This window comes from Symphalangus syndactylus, chromosome 14 (genome assembly GCF_028878055.3).
Source record: "Symphalangus syndactylus isolate Jambi chromosome 14, NHGRI_mSymSyn1-v2.1_pri, whole genome shotgun sequence".
Taxonomy (NCBI): Eukaryota; Metazoa; Chordata; class Mammalia; order Primates; family Hylobatidae; genus Symphalangus; species Symphalangus syndactylus.
In genome coordinates this window covers 98,711,218-98,737,907 of record NC_072436.2, presented here as the reverse complement: position 1 = coordinate 98,737,907, position 26,690 = coordinate 98,711,218, and the positions used below count along the sequence as shown (strand labels likewise).

The following is a 26,690-nucleotide window of genomic DNA, read 5'->3' as shown; positions in this document are numbered from 1 at the left end:
CTGTATCCTGCCTGCTTTTGCCTGTGTGTTGTGTGCTCGCTGTCCTTCAGTTTGTCCCCTTTTATAAAATAGAACACTTTTCTTTAGTTCAGAGAGCAAAAGGGGAGGAGAAGAACTATCTTAAGTTTTATTTGTGCCAACATAGAAGTAGTTTGTGTGGTAGGCCATCTGGACTGAGAGGATTTCCTCAGAATGTAAAGTATGTTGTGAGATTTAGAGAGCTGAGATTTGCTTTGGAACTATCTGGGAAGGTGGTAGGAAACGTAGACAGAACTGGTTTATATTGCCTACAACATCGGTGGTGAGAGTGGAAGACAGCTTGCCTGGTCTCACTTCAGTGTGGGGTTCCTCTACACTTAAAAATTTCTAACGAGGTAACCTATCTCCATTCCTGTGAGTTCAGACTTGTCTCACAAACTTATGACAAAAGAAGTCTTAGGACTTGGGAATGAATCTAGATTCCTTGCTCCCTCCATTAGCCCCCTTCTCCCTGTAAATATATGTGTCAGTAATATGATAAACATTTGCCTACACACTTGTATAAAGTACTTAAAACTACTTGCTTTATAAACAAATATATTCCTGTTGAGAGGACAGAGTGGGTTTTGCTCAGCTTGTTCTTGTTCTCCGTGAAAAAAGATGGTCATGTGTATAAAACAGCAGCTTTTAATGGAAAATAATTTAAAAGTGCCTGTCTTAATAATACTCAGAAATTGTATAATTAAGCTTGACTTTTGCTTTTGTGAAGTCTAACCAAAAAACTTCATCAAAAACAATTATCTAGGCCGGGCACTGTGGCTCATGCCTTGTAATCCCAACACTTTGGGAGGCCAAGGCGGGTGGATCACTGGAGGCCAGGAGTTCAAGGCCAGCCTGGCCAACGTGGCGAAACCCCATCTCTACTAAAAATACAGAAATTAGCGGGCCAGGCATGGTGGCTCATGCCTGTAATCCCAGCACTTTGGGAGGCTGAGGTGGGTGTATCACCTGAGGTCAGGAGTTTGAGACAAGCCTGGCCAACATGGGAGATCTTGTCTCTATTAAAAATACAAAAATTAGCTGGGTGTGCTTGCAGGTGCTTGTAATCCCAGCTACTCGGGAGGCTAATGCAGGAGAATCGCTTGAACCTGGGAGGTGGAGGTTGCAGTGAGCCGAGATAGCACCACCGCACTCAGTCTGGGCGACAAGAGCGAAACTCCATCTCAAAAAAAAAAAAAAAAGTAGCAGAGCATGGTGGTGTGCAGCTGTAATCCCAGCTACTCGGGAGGCTAAGGCGCGAGAATTACTTGAGCCTGAGAGGCAGAGGTTGCAGTGAGCTGAGATCATGCCACTGTACTCCAGCCTGGGCAACAGAGCCAGACTCTGTCTCAAAACAAACAAACAAACAACAACAAAAAAAACACTATACACAGCGTGTGGTATTGTTACTAGTTTCTCATGGTCTTCACTCACATTTGCTTCTCTAATCTAACCTAATCTTCTGCCATTACCATTCTAACCTGTGAAGACTGCCTAGTATCTCAGCATAAGTGCTTTAGGAAGGGGAGATCAGAGACTATTTCAAATTTTTTAACAACTTATTTGTTCTTGGGATGATATTATATCTCATATCATGTAACTTTTTGAAATGAAGGACTGTTTTGTTCCTTAGGTTTGTAGATAACTAATCTTAGAGTCATACCATTAGGCCTCAAAACTGTCATAAAGACCATCTAGTATAGTTGTTTTTATACCACAAAACCCCAGGGTTCTTGAAAATACAACTTCATTTCTGTTTTGGAATTTAATTCACAAAAATGGATTCATTGTTCTCCAAAGAATAAAGTGAATAAATCAGTTATGTAGACCAGTTATCATGTCCCCCATCCACTTTTACAGAAGAGAAACATCACTGAACTTCCCTCCCCCTCCCTAAAAAGTACAATACATGCTTTAATCACATAGATGTTCCATTATGTGTGAGTGTCTCACTATCCTATCCTCTGTCATACAACCATCAGAAGTAACTATTGTCATAAATTTTGTGTATATCATTCCCTTGGTTTTTCAGTAGTTTTATTCTAAACATTGTATGATTTACTTTTGTATGTTTTTGAACTTTATGTAAATTTCACCTGACTTGCTCTTTACATTCATCACGTTCCTGAGACTGAAAATGATGTTGCACGTCGCCATAGTTTACTTTTACTATTCTGGTATTCTGTTGATTGTTAATATCACAATTTATTTACCCATTTTACAATTAATATTTAGGTTGTTTCCAATTTGTTTTTATGATGAACTATGCTGCTGTGAATATTCTTGGACATGTCTTTTGGTGTATGTATGTCTGCAGGAGTTTCTCTAGAACAGAGACTGGGAGACTGCCTGGGAGGCCACCTGTTTTATAAATGAAGTTTTATTAAATGAAGTTTTATTGGAACATAGCCACACCCATTCATATACATATTTCTAGCTGTTTTTGTGTTACAAAGGCACATCTGAGTAGTTTGCTGCACAGACTGTGTGGTCTGCAAAGCCTAAAATATTTAACTATTTTCCCCTTTACAGAAAAGTTTGTTGACTCTTACTTTAGGTTAGGGTAACACACAGTGGAATTGCTGGGTCATAGGATGTGTGTGTCTTCAGTTTTACTAGATATTGCCAAGGTTTTTTTTCCCCCTAAAGTCATTGAAACAGGTCACTCTCTACCAGTAATGTTTGAGAGCTTGTGTCCCTCCATATCTTTGGGAACACTGGATGTTGTGTCACTTTACGTTTTTGGCCAGTCTGGTACGCATAAGATGGTATTTTGGATGGTTTCAATTTTCCTTTCCAAGATTTTTAATGAGGTGCTTGAGCCTCATTTTATGTTTGTTGGCCATTTATGTTTCCTTTTCTGTGAGGTGTTTAGAAAGACTGGCAAAAGCTTTGACTAACTATAGAATTGTTTGTAGTCTCAACCTCCCTGGTCTCAGGTCATCCTCCCACCTCAGCCTCCTAAGTAGCTGGGACTACAGGTGTGTGCCGCCATGCCTGGCTAGTTTTTGTAGAGACAGGGATGCCATGTTGCCCAGGCTGGTCTCGAACTCCTGAACTCAAGCAGTCCTCCTCCCTCGACCTCCTAAAGTGCTGAGATTGTGGGCATGAGCTACTATGCCCAGTCTGGATACTAATTTTTATCATTTATATGTGTTACAGCTATCTTTTCCATGTTTATGGATTACTTTCTCTATTATGTCTTTTGGAGACCAAACATCTGAATTCTATTGTAGTTAAGTATCAATATTTTATGGTTCTTTTTGTATCTTTTTTAGGACCTTCCTGTTTGTAGGATATGAAGACATTTGTAGTTATTTTCTAAAGATTTTATAATTTTGCCTTTAATTCTTTATTCTTCTTGGATTTTATTTTTGTATGTGGTGGAGATATGGGTTTTAATATATGGTTCACCCTTGAATAACATGGGGGTTTGGGGTGCCAACTCCCTCCCTCTCCCGCTCAGTCGAAAATCCACGTATACTTTTGGTTCCCCAAAAACCTGACTACTGGTAGCCTACTATTGACCAGAAGCTTTACTGGTAACAACAAGTTGATGCACATATTTTTGTGTATTACATATATTATATGGTGTACTCTTACAATAAAGTAAGCTAGAGAAAAGAAAATGTTATTAAGAAAGTCATAAGGAAATTTCATTTACTATTCATTAAATCAAAATGGATTATCATAAGAGCTTCCTCTTCGTCATCTCAGCTACTCAACATGAGTTGAATAGGTTGAGGAGGAAGAGGAGAGGTTGGCTTGCATTTTCCTGTTAAGTACTTAAGTATGAATAAGTTTTAAAAAGTGATTACTTATTGGTAGCATGTAAGTTCAGAGTCAGGAATGATGATTATGCCAAAAAACAACCAGTTGTCCACGTGGGTGTCTGAGATAGTGACACCTTTGTTTTCTGATAGTTCAGTATACACTTTATTTCATGCACAAAATTATTTTTTAAATACTGTATAAAATTACCTTCAGGACATGTGTATAAGATGTAAGTGAAACATAAATGAATTTTGTAGTTAGACTTGGATCCCCTCCACAAGATATCTCATTATGTATATGCAGATATTCCAAAATCTGAAAAATTTGAGACCTGAAACACTTCTGGTACCAAGCAATTCAGATAAGGGATACTCAACCTGTACTATGTTTTTAAAATAGAAGAGGTCCTCCTTTTAGAGACTTCTCATATAAACAGTTCAAAAAGCTTAGTTATTCAATATCCCATAATGTAGGAAATTAGATTGGAAAGGGAGCATTGCTATGGATAGGCATAGCTAATCCTAACTGCAAAGAGGTAAGGAGAAAAGTAGAAAGATTAGAAAACCAAAAATGTGGTCTGGTGCAGTGGCTCATGCCTATAATTCCAGCACTTTGGGAGGCTGAGAGGGGAGGATTGCTTGAGGATGGGAATTCAAGACCAGCTTGGGCAACATAGTGAGACCCTATCTCTACAAAAAAGAAAATTAAAAATGTAATTTTATTTTTATTTTTTTATTTTTTGGCAATAGGGTCTTACTTTTTTGCCCAGGCTGGAGTGCAGTGATGCAGTTATAGCTCACTGCAGCCTTGAACTGGGCTCAGACAATTCTACTGCCTCAGCCCCTCAATTACAAGCATGTGCCACCACACCTGGCTAACTTTTAAAAAGTTGTTACTTATTTATTTTAAAGACAGGGTCTTGCTCTGTCACGCAGACTGGAGTGCAGTGGCACAGTCATGGCTTACTGCAGCTGTGACCTCTTAGGCTCAAGTGATCCTCCTGCCTCAGGACTGGGGACTATAGGTGTGTGCTGCCACCCCCTGGCTAATTTTTTTTGTAGAGACAGGGTCACCCTAGATTGCCCAGGCTGGTCTTGAACTCCTCTGCTCACGCAATCCTCCTGCCTCAACCTCTCAAAGTGCTGAATTAGAGGCCTGAGCCATGGTTCTCAATTATTTAATTAGAAATATAATAGCCTCTAAGGCATCATTTCGCCACAGTGCTTGCAGCGTAGTAATTAATATTCTAAATGAAGACTGAGTCACCAAGAAGTGGTTACATTATGATTGTATGCCCCCACTAAGAAAACAAGACAGTAAGTATTCTGTTTTAGAAAGATATAAAATCAGTAAAATCCAAAGGTACTAGAATGTGTAGGCATGTCTCCTTCTGATATGATACTGGATTGCCAACTTTTGGATATTTATAATAAAACACAATATACTTACCTTTGCAAAGATGACACATTTCTCAACAGTTCAGAAAATAAATTAACTGTGATTCAGTGTAATAAAAGCGTAATGAATAGCTGTCATTGTGTTCTTTAAACTGTAATATTTTAAACTTTAAAATACAAAGTTTACAGGTCACATATAAATTTCCTTGTATTTCTAAAAAGAGACTGACTCATGCCAGTAAATAGATTAGACTGATAGAGGTTTGTGGATCTCCGTTTTCTCTTCATTCTTTACTTTTTTCTTAACAAGTTCAAAAATGCTTGAGAATTCATTTGTATTTCTTATTTTAACCTTCAAAGCTGGAAACTATTTTGAGAAGGAGCAACAATTTTTAAAAACCGGGGGGCAATACCAAAAATTTTTTAAAGGGAGGGGATTACCATTTTTAGCTTATACTCCTACTCTATAAAAAGGTGGGGGGTGTAAGGAAAATGATCTAATCTACTTGATCAAGAAAAGGGAATGTTAGTAGCCCTCAGAAAATATATTCATTTACTGAACAATTATATCCTTTAGTTTATTGTGAATGAGAATGGGGGCATCTTAGAGATTGGGAGTGAAAAAAGTAAGAGCAAAGTTTTCAAAATGGAAAGAACAAGAGCAGTGGATAATATAGTCATCAGAGGAAGGAACTCTGACTCCAGTTTGCTGTGTGGCCATGGGTAACTCACCTGATGTCTCAGAGTCTTAGTTTACTTATTTATAAAATGATGAGAGGGGTTGTTGCACTTTAAGATAGTGTCTGTTCTTGTTTTAGTAATCTGTGATAGAAATTTATTTGCATTCTGCTTTGCTATGTTCCTTGTAACATTGGAACACTAACTGGAGGAAACTTGTTTTAAGAAGTTAAGCTTCAGAAGCAATGCATTTTACCTTAAAAGGCATAAATTAATACACATTTTTATTGTGAAATTTGAATAATACAGGAATACATACACTAAAAAGCAAAAATTTCTCTTTATTTCCACTTTTCTAATCTCACCTTCCTAGCCAGAGGTAACCCAGTTACCAGTTTGATGTGTGTACTTCACAACTTCTTTCCATGTACATTATATATACATTTGTGTTAATTTTTAAAAGTGTGTTTTGATGTGTGTCTATAAATTATTCAGTACATATTGTTTTGTACTTTGCTTATTCCACTTAAGTCATCTTGTAGATCTTTCAAATTTTTAGCTTATGCTCCTACTCTGTTGTTTTAAATTATTCCATGATATTCTGTGGTATGGACATATTATAGCTTATTTAACCTCATCCTTAGACTTTAGGTCATTTCTAATTTTGTGGCAATAATAAACTGTGCAATAAAGAACATCAATATAGGATAGTAACTTACTGTAACCACCCTATATGGCCATGCTGTGCATTATTTCATCTAATCATCCCAAGCCTGATGTAAGTACCAGTTCACATGAGTAAATTACACATGAAGAAAGCAGTCACAGAGTCGGTAAATAGCAAACAGATGGCCGGGCATGGTGGCTCACACCTGTAATCCCAGCACTTTGGGAGGCCAAGGCGGGCACATCCCTTGAGGTCAGGAGTTTGAGACCAGCCTGACCAACATGGCAAAACTCCATATCTACAAAAAAATAATAATAAAAGTTAGCTGGGTGTGGTGGCACGCGCCTCTGTAATCTCCCAGCTACTCCGAGCCTCGGCTAATAGAGGCTGAGGCAGGAGAATCTCTTGAACCCAGGAGGCAGAGGTTGCAGTGAGATTGCACCACTGCACTCCAGCATGGTCGACAGAGTGAGTCTTGAAAAAAAAAAAAAAGCAAACAAATAGATGTATTTAGTCAGTGTAATACCAGAGTTCATGCACTATTCTACCACAGCTTTTATTGAATTCTCAAAGAAATTCATGCCCCTGAAAGGGTTAAGAGCCAGGATTTTAGACAGGAAGGAATTAGAGCTATGACGAACTCTGGCGATCAACTACTATGCTCTGTTACATTGCCATTGCTAGTGGCCCTGTAATTGATCATCCAAGTCAGGGAACTTGACAGTGAAAGAGGGGGCATTATGATAATATTTATACTGAGATAGGAGACATATTTGTTCTGGAGAAACTGAGACACTTGAACATCTTAACCCTAACATACGCCATCATCACCTTTCACATGGTTTACTGCAGTAGCCTCCTGTCTGTTCTTGTGTTTACTCTTATCCTGTTCCATACTGTTTTCACACAGCAACCAAAATGATCTTCCTGAAACAAAAAACTGATTAAATCACTCAGTAGTTTAAGCCCCTTGCGTGGCTTTGTGAAAGGATGTATTTGTTTGGTCCTCATGTGATGATTGTTAGAATGCAGCATGGAATAGAATGCAGCATGGAATAAAATAAAAGGCACTTAAGTTGAGAGTCAAAAGACTTGTCTTTGAGTCTGAGATACCTAGATTAGTTTGGTGACCTTGAGCAAGTTATTTAGTTTGAGCTATTTCCTCCAATATAAAATATAGACTATGTGTGTATGTGTGTGGGGGGGGAGCTGAGGTAATAAATATGAAAGGCACAATATAAATGCAGGACATTGTTAATAGTTAACTTTGTATGTGTTATGCCCTTCGAAAAATTGTTCTTGTGTCTCACAGTGTCTATCACGGTTGGGTAGGAATTTTACAGGCTGAACCACCTTTCTTGTCACGATCCAAGTTTCACACAACTTGAACACCTTAGTCATTTTTTAAAAAATCAAAGTTTGTAAAAGTTTGCTGAAGGTAAAAGTTACCAAGCTGGTACTAAAACGTAGCACCTTAACCTTGGCGTTATAGCCTGATGATCTAGTAGCTCAGCTGCCCTCCCAGAATAATTAAGCAGGTTATATGTTTACAAAAATCATATAAGCATTTTATCTGTGGTCATAATATAAAGGTATAGCTCATCTTTCATGAATTGAGAACAATTTAGAAAAATACATCCATATAGTTTACTGACTTAATCACGACCTTTGCTTTACAAATAATGGCTTGCAAAAAGTGAATTTATTAGGTTATATAATTAGCTGGGAGGAATATTGGAGTAGCTCTCAGAATTGAAGGGCCAAGGCTTCAGAGACGAGAACTGGAACACAAGGTAGTTAGAACCACCTTTATTTTTGACAGTCCTAGGGTGACATCCTCGTAGATGGAGAACCAAGGAGGATGGGCTATAACTCTTATCTGTGGGAAATTCAAGAGGGGTTCATTTGGCCTATCCTGTATCTCATGACTACTACTCCTGTGGTAGTATTAGATTGAGCAATATTAACTAACTTCCTTCCTCCCTCCCTCTCTCCCTCTCTCTCTCTCTCCTTTCCTCCCTCCCTTCCTTCCCTTTTTTCTCTTTTCTTTTCTTTCCTTTTCTTTTCTCTTCTCTTCTCGTGTTGTCTCTTCTCTTCTTTTTTTCTCTTTTCTTTTTTCTTTTCTTTCTGACAGGGTCTTTCTCTGTCACCCAGGTTTAAGTGCAGTGGTGTAATTAAAGCTCACTGCATCCTTGAATTAAACCCATTTTTGACTGGGTTTAAGTGAGCCTCCCATTTCACTTTTCTGAGTAGCTGGGCCTACAAACACGTGCCACCATGCCCGGATAATTTTTTCCATTTTTGTAGACATGGGTTCTCACTACGTTGCCCAGGCTGGTCTCGAACTCCTGGGATCAAGCGATCCGCCCACCTTGGCCTCCCTGAGTGCTAGGATTACAGTCATAAGCTGCCTTGTCCAGCTGAAATTTCTAATAGTAATATTTATACAACTGAAAACGTCATTTTATATGGTTCAGTCTCATAGTATGGGGAGCAGAGGGTAAAGTGAGGCATCATAGATTGACAGCCTTACTAGGACCAAGAAATATGGTGGAGTTTCACAAAAGACAAGAGTGGCTATTCTTCCTGTGAGAAGAAGGAGAATAGGAAAGAATTTTGGGTAGAAAGAATAGTGACCATAGTCTAACATACTTACAAAGAATATAGATCAGCTAGAATTCAGCTAGACCACCGTGGAAGTGAAAAATACTTAAAATATAAAAATTTCTAAGGCGAGAAACTGAATTGTTCTTATCATTCCTTAAGCATCTCAGAGTTGGACACATCTGCCTTTAAGAAACAAATGTGCTCAAAGCTTTCAAATTCTAACTTTTGTACTTTGTACATATCCTAGGCGCACCCTCCTTAAAACAATCCTATTTAAAGATGAAGAAATTAATGCTTAAAGAACTAAAATAACTTGCCTAAGATTATGTAACTAGTTAGTATGGAACCAGAATTTGAAGTCTAAATTAAAGATGAAACCCAACTTTTCCTTCAGTATCAGTACTTCTCAAAGATAAGACTGTCAGTGAAATACTAGTAAAGACAGAAGAGAGTAGATATGTATGCATGGGAGGTCTGGTGGTGTATATGATCTTAAATATGAAATATGAATATTGTTTACTGTTCCATAATGTAATGGTGATAGCTTTGGTTTTTAAATGTTGTGGTGGTGGTTTTAAACTTTGAATTAAATTGTTAAGTTCCATAGCATATTATCTCAGTATGAGAAAAAAACAGTACATTATGCCTTATTGTCTGAATGACTGAAACAGTCATTTAAATTATCTCAGTGTGGTCCAAACAACTCTTACATTAGAATCTAAAACTTCCCCTCAGTGTAAGTCAAGGGTGTACTTAACAGTTAGTTATTTTCCTGAATTTTCCTGCTTATACTGAATGAACCAATAGCAATGAATGTTTCTTTTTTTTTTTTTTTTTTTTTTTTTTTTTTGAGATGGGGTCTTGCTCTGTTGCCAGGCTGGAGTGCGGTGGCGTGATCTCGGCTCACTGCAACCTCTGCCTCCTGGGTTCAAGCGATTCTCCTGCCTCAGCCTCCCAAGTAGCTGGGACTACAGGCACACGCCACCATGCCTGGCTAATTTTTTGTATTTTAATAGAGATGGGGTTTCACCTTGTTGGCCAGGATGGTCTCGATCTCCTGACCTCGTGATCCGCCCGCCTCAGCCTCACAAAGTGCTGGGATTACAGGCTTGGGCCACTGCGCCCAGCTGGCAATTGATGTTTCTATATGTTTGGATTCTGATTGACCCAACAAATACAGTAGTATAGTCTAAAGTTATGTAACTTTGCAAGTCCTTTGTAATTGCTGTGGTATAGCTAGGCCTTATTTGAATAGTCTTTCTCTTGTTGTTGTTACATACCTAAGGCAAATATTAAGTATGTACTTCATAAAAACCTTTTTTTAAAAGAGGTTGTGGTGTTAGGTGGAGAGAAGGAGCAGCAAAAAGTCTTTTGTTAATTACATAGCAATACTGACTTCTGTGGGGTGTGGGAGAGTATGATAGTAAAAAGTAAAGTAGTAAAGATGCTTCCTCATCATTGTTGGTTAAGGTGATAGACTCCCTATCTGATACATAAAGCCAAACAGAAGTGATTTATATGCCTTTTCTGTTTTCAGAGAGAACTATGGTAATAATGTTGTAATTAAGAAAGGTTAAATAGTTTGCTCTCTTGCAAGTTTCCTGATGTCTACAAGATGATGTATTTAGGGAGCCTTTTCGTGAGAAAACCAATTAAGATGATGTTGTAAAAATAGGGGAAATTTGACCATGGGGACAGTTGTCACCATTTTAATTATTTGTGAAATTTATTAACTTATTTTAAATTAAGATAGCTATAAAAATCTTTATAGAAGTTAATATGTGTCAACATGATGGGATGTTACAGAGTTTTTTGTTTTGAAATTTCCTTTTTTTTTTGAGACAGACTCTTGCTCTGTTGCCCAGACTAGAGTGCAGTGGCGCAATCTCAGCTTACTGCACCCTCCACCTTCAGGGTTCACGTGATTCTCGCACCTCAGCCTCCCAAATAGCTGGAATTACAGGAGCTTATCATCATGCCTAGCTAATTTTTTGTGTTGTTAGTAGAGACGGGATTTCACCATGTTGGCCAGGCTGGTCTCCAACTCCTGACCTCAAGTGATCCGCCCGCCTTGGCCCCTCAAAGTGCTGGAATTACAGGCGCGAGCCACTTCACCTAGCCAGAATTTTTCTCATCTTTTGTAAGTCTTATCTGGGATAGTTTTTCTTATCAGAAATTACTTCTCAAGCAGTTTACTTAAAAATATTCCATATTTTATTTTATAGATGATAGTATTTCTGCTGCAAGTACTTCTGATGTTCAAGATCGCCTGTCAGCTCTTGAGTCACGAGTTCAGCAACAAGAAGATGAAATCACTGTGCTAAAGGCAGCTTTGGCTGATGTTTTGAGGCGTCTTGCAATCTCTGAAGATCATGTGGCCTCAGTGAAAAAATCAGTCTCAAGTAAAGGTAATTGTGTTGTAAACTTAAAAAGAGTCTTGCTTTTTGCAATATTTTCTTTGAAAGTTGAAGTTGGAAATATAAAACTAGTTTTTTATGTGGATTACTTGTGATTATAGTTTGTTTTCCATTTCCTTTTTTTTAATTCCCAAAAAGTTCTGAAAGTTTATTCTTTATTATTTAAAATAAAGAATTTTTGCGTAATACACTGATTATACTTACAGGTTTTTTATGTCACAGTATTGGTGTGAAGTTAGTATCTTCCAACTAGATGATAAGTTTACTGAGGGCAGGAACTGAATCATCGTTTTGTGTCTCTCATTTCATATTGAACATAGCTGGTAGGCACTCATGTGTTTTTAAAATTAATTCTGTTGTCAATACAGAAACATAATTAAAATCATTATAGTTTAAATAGCTTTATTCTGAACGCTCTGTCGTTGTTAGCAGAATCCTGAAAAAATTTAAGCTCTGAAGCTTACTAGCCCAGTATAATGGGACTTTTAACTTTCCAGTATTGGGAGTTTTCAAGGTTGAGAGAAACAGTCATCAAGACCCTGTTGCTCTGAGTTTGGAGCAGATGCAGTGTACCTTTTCCCTTACTTCAACCACCAAGAAAGAATTTATTATTCTTTGACATGAATCAAGATTTGAACATATCATTTGATGTCTCTTACTGATTTATTGGTAGAGTATATGGGGATAGGCATGATTATGCCCATTTTGGCAATGGGAAAAGTGAGGACATTTATTGGCTTGCCTTACTACTTCGATAAGTCAATGTAAATTATTAACCTAGGGAGGAGTTTTACATAACTCCCAAATTCTAGCTGATTAGGAGATAGTACAGTGAGCCAACCAGCAAATGAGAAGCAGATTTAGAAGAAAGATTGTGAATTCAGTTTCTGAATGTTGTTTAGGGTGTATATGGTATGTAGAGATACATATTGGTAGCTGAATTACATATGGATCTAGTGCTCATGTTAGTCTTGGCTAGCAATAAGAATTTGGGAATGTTCCTCTTATGGACGATAGTTGAAGCCATAAAGGATGTAAAATGAGAAGGCAGTCCGGCGTAGTTCCATTGGGAGTTCCAACATTTCAGCATAGCACAAAAAGTGATGCACATTGCCAACTGCTACAGAGATGTCAAATAAAACAAAGACTGAGAGATGACCATTGGATTTGGCATTTACAGCAATATTAGAAACCTCTCCAAAAGCAATTTTAGTGGAGTAGTAGAACTGCAAATCAAATACCAGTATTTTGAGAAGCAGCAATAAAGAATTGTAGAATTGAGAGCAACAAATATAGCCACTCTCAAAAATTCACCTGAGTGGAGGAAGGTGGTAATAGCTAGGAGAGGATGCTATGTTGAAGGCCAGTTTTAATTACTTTTTAAAATATGTTAAAAATATGTGATAGACTTGAGCACAAAGATAGGTTGAGGACAAAAAGGCAGCAGAGAGGAAGACCAATATGGGGAAATGGGGTGGTAATTGATGAGGCAAGTATCCTGAGAATTTGAGAAGGGATCTTTGAGAACTACAACTTCTGGCCCTGATAACTGTGAATATATATCGAGACAATGATAACCTTTAGGTGCAAAGATAGGTCCTCAGTGATAGAAAAAAAGAGAATGCATGTTTGGAATGGTTAAAGCGGAGAATGGAAGACCGTAGACCTTTGAAAGAGATGCTGAGAGACCCTGAGGGTATGGAGGCGGGAAACTTATTGTGGAGGAAAGGTGAGTATCATTCTGCCTGGTTTTGTGATTACCACTCTTTTCCCTCTCAGCCTCATGTACTCTGGGTCTGTGTATTTACAGTGGAGAGTCAGATGGAAGAAAGGATCGATCTTTTTCATTAGTGATAGTGAGATAAATATGTCAATGACAAAGGGTAAGGGACCTGAGGGTTTGGCAAAAGATTTGATAGAAACCACTTTGACTAATAAAATGTTATGTTGTGCTTGCTTGCTTGCTTGCTTTATTTATTTATTTATTTATTTATTTATTTATTTATTTAGAGAGCCAACTTTGAGGACCGAGAAGATCAAGCCAGAAAAAAATTTTGTTTGGTTATAAATTGATTTTTATAGGAGGATTTTGGATTTTTAGAGTAGAATAAGGAGCTAGATCTGTTAATGTATATAGGCTTTATAGGAAATACAAGCTTTGTGTAGAGGGGGAAGAACAGGTTTCCTATATATAATAGACTCAGAACCTGAGGGTACATATAAGTGTTTTAAAACCTATAATAGAAAATGATAACGATGTTTGATTGCTATTCACATTTTTAAAGGCTTATTTTAAATAGTTTATATTAGTTTTTTTAAACTTTTTTAAGAGACACGGTCTTACTCTGTCACCCAGGCTCACTGTAACCTCAAACTCCTGGGCACAAGTGGTCCTCATTCCTCAGCCTCTGGAGTAGCTAGGACTACAGGTGTACACCACAATGCCCTGCTAAAACCTTTTCTTTTTTTTTTTGTACAAGCAGAATCTCACTGTGTTGTCCAGGCTGGTCTCAAACTCCTGGGCTCAAGTGATCTACCTTGGTCTCCAAAGTCTTTTTAATATGCTGAAACAATAGTACATTGTAATTTTACATAAATTGAGAAAAATTTTAAAGATATTTTCTCTCATATTGTATCTACTAAGGTATTTCAGTAAAGAAAATTCTGAAATATTTTAAAGAAATTTAAAGATTGCTTTTTTTCCAGCATATACACAGTATTTTATATGACACATGAGTTATTTAGCACCTACTTCTCAATGTCATGAAATATAAATACAGTTAACTAGCTATAATTCCTGTTCCCCAGCAGCTTATTTTTTGTAAGTTGTCCTTTCTGATCCTTTTCTAATTATCCTTAGTCATAATTCCTATGTCTCTAAAGTGAGTCTAGGATCAGTTTTGTTAATGGCTCTTTTTCTGGAGCCACAGAACCATCTCTGTGGAACTTATAACACTAACTCTTAATTCTTTTTAATAACCTTATTAATTAGAGATTTTTTCCAATTGATTTTTAAATTATACTTCATAATTAACTTTGCTGTTTTATAATATGCTAAGGTGGTTCATTCTGAGTTACTCTGTTACCTGGAACACAGGCAGTCTATGAAATGGATTGATGGGGGTATTGATTATATAATAATTTGAGAAAATAATTATTTGATAGATGAGCATAATTCATGTTAATTACTGTATTTTCCTTTAATGGAAAAATATGTCCAACTAATTATGTTTCCAATAGTGATTTTAAGACATTGAGAGAAATACATATGTAAAGTTTCATCATGTTATTGGCAACTCTGAACAGCTTTATCTTGGAGTTTATATATAGCATATCGTTGAAAGCAACTGGAGGCCGGGCGCGGTGGCTCAAGCCTGTAATCCCAGCACTTTGGGAGGCCGAGGCGGGCGGATCACAAGGTCAGGAGATCGAGACCATCCTGGCTAACATGGTGAAACCCCGTCTCTACTAAAAATACAAAAAATTAGCCGGGCGTGTTGGCGGGCACCCGTAGTCCCAGCTACTCAGGAGGCTGAGGCAGGAGAATGGCGTGAACCTGGGAGGCGGAGCTTGCAGTGAGCTGAGATCGGGCCACTGCACTCCAGCCTGGGGCACAGAGCAAGACTCCATCTCAAAAAAAAAAAAAAAAAAAAAAAAAAAAAAAATTGGAATTTAAGTGACTGTTCACTATTGACATTTGTGTACAGCCTAAAATAGATCATCTCAGTTTTGATACTAAACAGGATGAATAAATTAGTGGTAAGAAAATTTGGAATAAACATTTTAAGCAAAGTATTTTCAAATAAATGAAGTTTTTCATAACATTAAAAATGAAATTATCTTGTAGGAATTTGTATTTTTTTCTTCAATTAAAAAGTAAAGTCATTTTTTATATTATAGACAGTTTTATGTGTGATTTTTTTTAGCCCCTGTGAAATTAGAATTTATAGTATTGAGTATCACATAAATTATTGACAGGAAAATGATCATTATCATCTTAAGGTATTTACATTTTCTAGAAGATTTTTCTTTAGAGGTCAAATTAAATTCCTATGGATAAATAGGGTAGAACCCTTTGATGAAGCTGTGGTTCAAAGGACAAGTCAACTTCCCTATCACTGAAGACAGCTATTTTATGGTTTTGCTTAGATGGTGGTGATATGGGAAGGACATAAGTTGTCATCAGATATGATCAAAAGTAAATGTTAATGATGTGTGTGGTAAGGGCTTAATGAAATTCTGCTATGTCGCTTCATAGTAGTATTGCCATTCAGTAAATACCAAAATCAGAAACACACCTAACCTTTAAATATATTTCGTTGTCTTAGTTTATCTTCTCCAGTGTGCCAGCAGTATTTAAAGCTAAGCCCCATTTTTTACTTGAGTAAATTATGCAGGACACTTGACTGAGGTAGAAAATTTTCCCATGAGTTTTTAAGGTGGCCAGTCACTTAAATTTTTCATATACCTTCTCCTCTGTCAGAGAATTCTTTCCTTTTGACGGCATATGTTCACAATATATGCACCAGTTGCAGCTGAATCCTTGCCAAAAGAAAAAAAAATTACCTGTACTTCGGAGCAAAAGGGAAGGCCCAGAGAACACTGGAAGTTTTAGCAGCCAAGAAGACGAATTATGTCACAGCTAGTGCCTGGGAAACTCATTAGGACCTCTTGAGGTGACCAAATGAATGCAATTTGAGAACACAGCCCAGTGGCATTATGTGAAGACAAACTGTTAGTACACAATGATACAGAAGTTAAAAAGTTAAATTTATCTGAAGGTGGCAGTCAGTCATTTAAATCAGGAAATTGCTGGTTAAGCCAAAGTGTGAAGCATTGTAGTTGCCACTTGAGAAATGAAAGAACCCAAAGGCAAAATTGAAATATAGCAATCAGTTCTCCAAAAGAAACATTGCTAATTATGTAAAATCTGGGATACTCTAAAGGCACAGATTTGTATCATTCAGCTCCTGGTCCAAATAACATTTGGGAGGATTCAGGGATGATCATAGGTTTGCTGTAAATGTTGTTATTGATAAGCGCATTACATCCATCAGCTTAGGAAGGTATGAATTGCCTTGGTGGGACCCTTACACTAAAATGACTAGTAATTGTGGAAGGGTATGATGGAATGTCTCATTATTTTGTGTATAGAAGTATAGTCATGCATCACTTAACAGGGATGCATTCTGAGAAATGCATCATTGGGCATTTTTTTCCTTGTTTGAGCATTATAGGGTGTACTTACACAAACCTAGATGGTATAGCCTAGTATGCATCTAGGCTGTTTGGCATAGCCCAGTGGTCCCCAACTTTTTTGGCACTAGAGACTGGTTTCATGGAAGACCATTTTTCTGCAGACTGGGGTGGGTTGGGGGGAGGTGTTGGGATCATTCAAACATACTACATTTGTTGTTTTATTCTTATTGCATAGTAATATATAATGAAATAATTATACAACTCACCATAATGTAGAATCAGTGGGAGCCCTGAGTTTGTTTTCCTGCAACTAGATGGTCCCATGGTGGGGTGATGGGAGACAGTGATAGATCATCAGGCATTAGATTCTCATAGGAGCATGCAACCTAGATCCCTCACATGCACAGTTCACGGTAGGATTTGCACTCCTATGAGAATCTAATGCCACCACTGATCTGACTGGAGGCTGAGCTCAGGTGGTAATGCAAGTGATAGGGAATGGCTGTAATTACAGATGAAGCTTCACTCGCTGGCTTCTCACCTCCTGCTGTCCGGCCTGGTTTCTAACAGGCCACAAAGGTACCAGTCTGTGGCCCACGGGTTGGGGACCCCTGGTATAATCTATTGCTCCTAGGTTACATAGGCAGTTGTAACACAATGGTAAGTATATGTATATCTAACAAACCTAAACATAGAAAAGATACGGTAAAAATAGGATATTAGAATCTTCTTGGACCACTGTCGTATATGCAGTCCATCGTGGAACAAGACATTATGCAGTGCATGACTGTATATTGGCAGGTGTTGCCTCAGACCAGGTAACAATTACTGTTTACAGAGTGCCATTTCTATATGAGAGTCAAATGCTCCTTTGTCACTTCCACTCAAAATATACTTTTAAGTAGTGGCCACAAGTTGAAAGGCCTAAGGGTACATCTTCCTGTGACATAAGAGGAAGGCAGAAGTATACAGATAAAATTCCAAATGGGGAAGATAGAATTTGATGGAGTACACGTAGTCCTCAATCTTCTCAAAGAATGAAGCAGGAGTAATCAGCCAATTGAGAAAAATGACGAAGAGCTTGAAAATGAGGAGTGGAAGAAGTATACAGTTGGAGCCATGAGGCATGTGATAGAGAATTCGAGATAAATAAAAGATTTGGAATATCAGCTAGACTATCTCTACCCTTCTGATCAAAACTGTAGCCATCTTAAAGGCCTCAGAAATTATCTCCTGAAAATGATCTATTTTTTGGCACGTTTTGGAATTGTTTTAAATTTTTATTTGTACATCTCTTTTGGCATATGTATTTGTTGCTCCCACTAGATCATACACTATTTGAAAGCAGGGACAGTCACTGACATAGTCATCCCAAGGCTAGCTGAGAAACAATTTCAATTTACAAATCAATAAATTGTTTGTAAATTGATGCCGGAAGAAGTTAGTTATAGAAACAGGAAGTTGTGATAAAATTACAGTTTTAGAGAGACAGGTTGGGACAGATGCAAGAATAAGAAGATAATATGTACCAGAGTAGCAAGAAGGATTTCAGATTTTGAGCTTTGGAATATGCAGCAGTTCTTAGTGATAACTTTACTGTGTTAGTCTACAATACACTGAAATTTATTTGTATTTAGGAACTGTCAGGCTAAGATGTCAGTAAGGTCATCTACTTGAGTCTGTCATTAAGGAGTATAAACTATAATGATTAGCATTCTCAGGTCATGATCAAGTATAAAAGTTTTTATTGACCTTCATGCTGGCATTATGATGGTTTCCACTGTGATTCTTAAAACTTCCTTCACTTTTTCGTTCGTGCTACATAAGTCTTGGTCCCCACCATCTTATTCTCAGACCACTGCCCTGAAATCAGTTCTTCACGTGGCTACTAGAGGGTATTCTCTAAAATGTAAATTGAACTCTGTTTTTCCACTTAAAACCCTTTAGTGATTCTTTATTCTCTATAGATAAAGTCTGCATCATCTGAATGCTACTTAACTCCTCTCTCTGAACTATCCCCTCTTTTATACTACATGCTGGCCACATCAAGGAGCTTTTTGTCTCCCCACCACCACCCACTCAATACATATGCTCTCTTTGCTGTTAGAGTGTTTCTGTTCCTGTACACATACTGCAATAGGATCCCAGTATCTTATCACTGCCCTTTCAGCTGTCTATTTCTTTCTTATTCTTTAAGGCCTTATTCTGTGTTTTTTTCAAGGAAGCCTTTCTTGAGCACTGTGTCCCTAATCCTTACAGAATTACGTGTCCTTTCTTTGTACTTCCATGATATTCCATTGATATCTCTCTGTTACTGTACTTACCACATGTTTTCATTGCTGATGTGATTCTCCTTGAAGATTTTGAATTCCTTGATGTCAGTCACTGCCTTATATATGTTTGTAAACGTAAGACTAGGATTATAATTGGTCCTGAGTAAATATTTGATTGGTGCATAGATGATGAATACATTAGTTTAGGCAAGCAGAGGTGACTAGTGACTAGCATATGCTGGAGAGAAGGATCATCCAGGTGCAAAAGTGCAGAAGAGTAAAAAGTACTTAGTTTAGGAATTCATAATAAACTGAAGCATAGGGTGTGAGATTGGGAGTTTCAAGAAATGAACCTAGACTGGTAGGGCCCATAGTGGAAGGTTTTCTTACATCTTGTTAAGGAATTTAGTTTTCATCCTGAAGGTAGTAGAGAGCCACTAAAGAATCTTAAGCTGAGGACTGACAGGCAGATTTATAGTAATTGGTCCAAGATGCCTATGTTTTTGACATTTTAACATCTCTGAAATTACGATGCATATTACAATTGATACTGTCTGATAGTTCTAATAGGAAATACGTCTTTTTAATGGTACTTAAAATAATGGGGCATATTACAGTTAGTGGCATTAAATTTAAAGATACATAGCATGTGTTAGGTCATTCTGGCACAGTGTAGTGATGCCATAGTGTAGGGTAAAACTGCAAGAAGAGAGACTCGAGATAAACTCAACATAATCCAAAAGAGAAATTTGGTAGTGAAGATGCATCCATTTAGTTGTTTTGATGTTAAGTACTTTCTGTGTGCTAGGCAGAGTGCTCAAGAGTTATTTCAACCCTAATTCGAGTTATTAAAGTCATATGCCAGGGGAAAAAAAAGACAAAAAACAAAAATACCTTGACTCTTATCTCATGCCATAAACAAAAATTAAGTCAAGGTGGATCATAGACCTCAATGTAAGGGCTAAAACTTATATAAGAAAGATCTTAGTGACCTTGAGTTTGACAAAGATTTCATAAGTGGCACACAAACAAGCACAAGCTATAAGAGAAAAATCAATTAAATGAATTTCATCAAAATTTAAAAATCGTGTTCTTTCAAAATCTGTTTTGAAAATTAAAGGGCAAGCTATAGAATAAGAGAAAATATTTGCCGGACGTGTATTTGTCAGAGGACTTTTATGTAGAATATTTGAAGAACCCGTATGCCTCAGTTATTAAGAAGAAAGCCCATTCTTAAAGTGGGCGAAATGTTTGAGCAATTGAAGTTGATATGCCATTTGAGGCATTGGTAAAAGAATGGTAAAAATGCCTGTAATTGGTGGCCGGGCACAGTGGCTCATGCTTATAATCTCAGCACTTTGGGAGGCTGAGGCAGGTGGATTGCTTGAACCTAAGAGTTAGAGACCAGCCTGGGCAATGTGGCAAAACCCTGTCTCTACGAAAAAATACAAAAATTAGCCAGGCATGGTGGTGTGCACCTGTAGTCACAGCTGCTCAGGAGGCTGAGGTAGACAGAGGGATTGAGCCCCAGGAGGCTGTGGCAGCAGTGAGCCATGATTGTGCCATGGCACTCCAGCCTGGGCAACAGAGCGAGACCCTGTCTCAAAAAAAGAAAAAAAAGAAAAAAGACTAGGAAAGAAGAAAAAACTAAATCCAAGGCTTAGCAGAGGGAAAGAAATAAAGATTAGAGCAAAATAAATGAAGTAGGGAATAGAAAAACAGTAGAATCAGTGAAACCAAAACTTACGAGGTAACACTTAATACCCTCTTGAGTTTTTTTTTTTTAACCTGAAAATAACAAGTGTTGGCAAGAATATGGTGACACTGGAATCCTTGTACATTGCTAGTGAAATCGTAAAATGGTGCAGCCACTGTGTTTGGCATTTCCTCAATGAGTTGAACATACAACAACCGTGACTCAGCAGTTCCGCTCCTAAGTATTTACTCAAAATAATTGAAAACAGGTGTTTATATGAAAATGTTTACACAAATGTTTATGGCAGCACTATTCCCATTAGCCTAAAGGTGGAAACAATCCAGATGATCATCAACAGATGAATGGAAAAACAAAATATATCTATACAGTAGAATATTTTTCAGTCATAAAAAAGAATGAAATATATGTGCTACAACATGGTGAACCTTGAAAACATTGTACTATATAAAAGAAGCCAAACAAGGTATGGCTTCTTTGGAGGGTAGAATATGGGGAGTGACTGCTTAATGGATACGTGGTTTTTGTTTTTGTTTTTTTGAGACGGAGTCTCGCTCTGTCGCCCAGGCTGGAGTGCAGTGGTGCAGTCCCCACTAACTGCAAGCTCCGCCTCCCAAGTTCCTGCCATCCTCCTGCCTCAGCCTTCCAAGTAGCTGGGACTACAGGCGCCTGCCACGACACCTGGCTAATTTTTTGTATTTTTAGTAGAGACAGGGTTTCACCATGTTAGCCAGGATGGTCTCGATCTCCTGACCTCATGATCCGCCCGCCTCAGCCTCCCAGAGTGCTGGGATTACAGGCTGAGCCACCGCACCCAGCCAATGGATACATGGTTTCTATTTGGGGTGATGAAAATGTTCTGGAACTTGGTAGTGGTGATGGTTGCACAACATTGTGAATATACTAATTGTCACTGAATTGTACATTTTAAATGGTTAAAATGATAAATTTTAGGACTGTTTTACCACAGTTTTTAAAAAGCTACTGATACAACAATAAGTAACTTGTTCGACATACTAGAATTAAATCTGATGACCAGTGATATTTGCATAATTTGGGGGTTAATGTAACTTATATGTAAAAAAAAAAATTTCTCAAGAGGTTTCAAAAAATAAATGCAGCAGGTCTCCTGATTCCTGTCTTCTAATTCATTCAATCCAATGTAGGACTTATGAATCTGTATTAAGGAAGCACGTTAGGCAATTATGATACAAATGACCTCCAACATCTTATTCTTGACAAAAATGCAGTGTTATACCACCATGTGTGGAACTTCCTAAGGTACTTGATATTACTGTGTGCACGTGAGAAAACTGAGTCCAAAAATTAAAAAATAGAAATATTCTCTATTCCCAAATCTTTACTTGACTCTTAGTATAGATAGGACTGTTTTATCTTGTGATGTTGTGTCTTCTGACCACACTAATACACCAATCACACATTTATTCCACTCCTTGTACTGTGTAAGTTAAAGGAGAGGTTAACTTTATATACTTATGCTTTATTTATATGGAATAACAGTCTAGAATTTAATATTTATGGTTTCTAGGATTTAAAATTTATGGTTTTAACAAGCTGTTTTTGAAGATTGATGGCATGGGATTTATGGTTTACTTGAGGCACACATTTGAATCATGTGTTACAAGGCTGCTGTGTGTGGTAAAGCAAACCATTTAGCTAAGAGAACTAGCCCAATTGTGTTTTAGTAAATTAGTATGGCTTTCCTATAGGTCTGTTTTGATGGGATTAAGTCTTGAGACAATATCACGTGCTGCATACCATGGGGGCATTCTGCTCAAGAGTTATAAACAATAATATACTTTATTTTTTTTCTACCACCCCCTCCTTCCGAATGGACTTAATTTTAAAATTTAGATCTTTAAGGAATATATTCAAATTTGATATAATTTTTTTCCTTAATTATCTTTAGGCCAACCAAGCCCTCGAGCAGCTATTCCCATGTCCTGTATAACCAATGGAAGTGGTGCAAACAGAAAACCAAGTCATACCAGCACTGTCTCAATTGCAGGAAAAGAAACTCTTTCATCTGCTGCTAAAAGGTACCCATTTATGAAGGGGGGAAAAACTAACATTGCAGAATTGTCTAAATGTGGTAGAGGTCTACCTTTAGAAAGAATATGAAATAGAGCTGTTTGATTTCAAGTGAGCATGTCCTTTGAATTCTTAAACTGTGAAAGTAGAGACATTTAGCCTGTGCTCACTCAGCTTGCACTCATCATACCTGTCAAGTTGTGTGAGGAAGCTTTCCGCTCTCACTAAAGAAAGAAAGAAAGTTTCATTTCCTGGTTTTGTTTTGTTTCTTTTTAACAAGTATTTATTGACAGCATCACTATATTTAAAGAAATTATATAAGTGAATTTTCCATAGCAAGTGATATATTTGATACAGCATTTTTAAAGGGAAAACAATCTTCGATATATCTATGTTAGTGGGAGGTCAAATGCTGTTATAACTTTTATTTTTTAACCATAACTATAAAATTAAGGCTTATTTCAAAAATATAGTACTATCTGGGGTGTGTGGGGGTGTATGTGTGTGTGTGTTAGGGGATGGTGGGCAGGAGGGCTGTGGAATTACAGCAATATAAGTTTCAGTGGATTACAGATTTGCATTCTTTATGTTCTTTTCATCAGTTAACTAATTTACTCCAATAAAAGTGCTCACAGGATTTTCCCCCTTTTGTAATTTCTAGCAAATTATTCGATGTAGAGTTTGGAGAGACCATAGGTGATCAGCTACAAAATCTTACAACCGTTTTCTTCAAAGAATGAGTGAGGAAAAATCTTAAGTAATAAGATCATGTGTAACAATGTACTGATGGAAAATGCTTACCTCAATAAACATATGCTAGTGCCCGAATTATTCATCGGTGTGGATTCATAGATGTTTAACCAAACAGTTGATGACAAGAATGTTGAAGAAATACCAAGATCTTCAGCCCTTTTAGAAATTCCTTCTAGAGGCCGGGCGCGGTGGCTCATGCCTGTAATCCCAGCACTTTGGGAGGCCGAGGTGGGTGGATCACGAGGTCAGGAGATCGAGACCATCCTGGCTAACATGGTGAAACCCCATCTCTACTAAAAAATACAAAAAAATAGCCAGGCATGGTGGCGGGCGCCTGTAGTCACAGCTACTCGGGAGGCTGAGGCAGGAGAATGGCGTGAACCTGGGAAGGGGAGCTTGCAGTGAGCCAAGATTGTGCCAGTGTACTCCAGCCTGGGCGACAGAGCCAGACTCCGTCTCAAAAAAAAAAAAAAAAAAAAAAAATTCCTTCTAGAACTCAGTCTTCGTCGTCGTCATTACAGAATCTAGACTTTCCCCTACAAAGGATGCTAAACTTAATTACCTGTACTCCACTTTGAGTAGAAAAAGGGAAACTAAGAAAATGTTAGAAAATTTTAGTACAATTTTAAATAAATTTCCATGTTGTATCCAGTAATGGTTCAGATTCAGCCCATTTTCTTACATAGCTATTGTATTGTTGCTTATTGCTGTGTAGTGATCAGTATTATGCACATTAGTGATTCAACAATCTAAGGCCAGCTGAGTTTGTTAGTTTATGATTCCGGGTCCCTGTATTTTGCTTTTAAATAACCCAGAAGGAAAATGGCTCTTTTAGGTTGTACTCGGCCCACATAAAACTAGTGACCTCTGTAATCTTGTTGAAGAACAGCAAGGAAGAAGTAACTTCTGTTTTTTGTTTCTGTTTTTGAGAGAGTTGGACATATTGGAACTCAGTTTTTTAATTTCAGAGTTAATCTGATATTCTTGAAGTATAACTGTATTTCTTTTCTTATTTTTTTAATATATATATATTTTTTGAGATGTAGTTCTGCTCTTGTTGCCCAGGCCGGAGTGCAGTGGCGCAGTCTCGGCTCACTGCAACCTGGGCCTCCCGTGTTTAAGCGATTCTCCTGCCTCAGCACCCAGAGTAGCTGGGATTACAGGCATGCGCCACCACACCCAGCTAATTTTGTATTTTTAGTAGAGACAGGGTTTCTCCCTGTTGGTCAGACTGGTCTCAAACTCCCAACCTCAGGTGATCCGCCCACCTTAACCTCCCAAAGTGCTGGGATTACAGGTGTGAGCCACTGTGCGCGGCCAAAATTGTATTTCTTAGCACCTGCTTTTAAAAAAATTGAACACAAAGTAGATAGTCAAGGGCCAGTCTGAAGTCAGAAGTTATCAGAAGTGCATCAGGTTAAGAAATGTCACTTGACATTAAAATATCTATAACATTTTAAACTATTATAATGTGATAAATTGTATATACTGTGTACATTTATTTAAAATGTTCTTGAACAAACTTTCTTGTTGATTATGTACCTTATAATCGAATTACAAAATGTCCTTTGATTAAGAAAGACATTTAGGGCCCGGTGCAGTGGCTCACGCCTGTAATCCCAGCACTTTGGGAGGCCAAGGCAGGCGAATCAGCTGAGGTGAGGAGTTTGAGACCAGTCTGGCCAACATGGTATAACCCCATCTCTACTAAAAATGTAAAAATTAGCTGGGTGTGGTGACGGGCGCCTGTAATCTCAGCTGCTGGGGAAGCTGAGGTGGGAGAATTGCTTGAACCTTGGAGATGGAGGTTGCCGTGAGCCAAGATCATACCACTGCACTCCAGCCTGGATGACAGAGCAAGACTTCATCTCAAAAAAAAAAAAAAGAAGGGAAAGAAAAGAAATAGGCATTTAGTAGTTTCCTACCTTTTAATCACTGGAATTCAAGTCTTGATTCCATCAGCTTTATAATATTGTCAAGAGTGTTTTCAGTATAAGTATGCTTATCCAGTCTGGTTAGGAATAGCAGGTGGTTTAAAGAGTTAAAGTACAGAATCAAAAGAATTTTATACGTAAATATCTGAAATATTTTAACAGAAGATATATTCACCTGTATTCATTCATCAGTTTTTAAATGAAAGACCAAACCTACCCTCTAAGTATATATCTCTGATCAAATTCCTTGTTGACTGTCTTTCATTAAAATATACCCATAAATAACTTTCTAAAATTTTTAGTTTCATTTCTCAGAAATGAAATGAGTAAGAAATTTAAAACTGGCAGAAGAGTATGTTAAAACCCATCTCTCTTTCTGTGATTTTGTTTCTTTTTTTTTTTTTTTGAGACAGAGTCTCGCCCTGTCGCCCAGGCTGGAGTGCAGTGGCATGATCTGGGCTCACTGCAAGCTCCGCCTCCTGGGTTCACGCCATTCTCCTGCCTCAGCCTCCCAAGTAGCTGGGACTACAGGCGCCCACCACCATGCCCAGCTATTTTTTTGTATTTTTTAGTAGAGACGGGGTTTCACCGTGTTAGCCAGGATGGTCTTGATCTCCTGACCTCGTGATCCACCCACCTTGGCCTCCCAAAATGCTGAGATTACAGGTGTGAGCCACTGCACCCGGCTAATTTTTTTTTTTTTTTTTTTTTTTTTTTTTAAAGAGACAGAGTCTCACTTTGTTGCCCAGGCTGGTCTTGAACTCCTGGGATCAAGTAATCCTCCTGCCTTGGCCTTGCGAAGTGCTGGGATTACAGGTGTGAGCCACCACACCCGGGCTCTGTGATTTGTTTGTTTGATTTTTGAGATGGAGTCTCGCGCTGTCATCCAGGCTGGAGTGCAATGGTGCAGTGTCAGCTCACTGCAACCTCCGCCTTCCTGGCTCAAGTGATTCTGCTGCCTCAGCCTCCCGAGTAGCTGGGATTACAGGCACATGCCACTGCGCCAAGCTAATTTTTGTATTTTTGGTAGAAACGGGGTTTCACCATGTTGCCTGGGCTGGTCTTGAATTCCTAACCTTGGGTGATACTTGCCTCGGCCTCCCAAAGTGCTTGGATTACAGGCGTGAGCCACTGCACCCAGCCGCCTCTGTGATTTTTTAAGTTGTGTCACTCACACTAAATTTAACAGCAATTTTTTTTTGGTAAC

The 26,690-nt window shown here is 38.0% G+C and overlaps 1 protein-coding gene across 10 annotated transcripts in view; it reads left to right on the top strand.

Moving 5' to 3' along the window:
* The window catches only part of EML4 (EMAP like 4), a 169,223-nt gene that overhangs the window by 70,956 nt on the left and 71,577 nt on the right, over positions 1-26,690 (top strand). For all 10 annotated transcript variants that reach the window (XR_010115757.1, XR_008650929.2, XR_010115758.1 and 7 more), the window contains 2 exons: positions 11,367-11,549; positions 22,675-22,804. Coding sequence is in view for 7 of the 10 variants with exons in the window: in XM_055242956.2 (XP_055098931.1) it covers positions 11,367-11,549; positions 22,675-22,804 (313 nt within the window). In the remaining 3 variants the exon portion in view is untranslated. The remainder of the gene's footprint in view (positions 1-11,366; positions 11,550-22,674; positions 22,805-26,690) is intronic.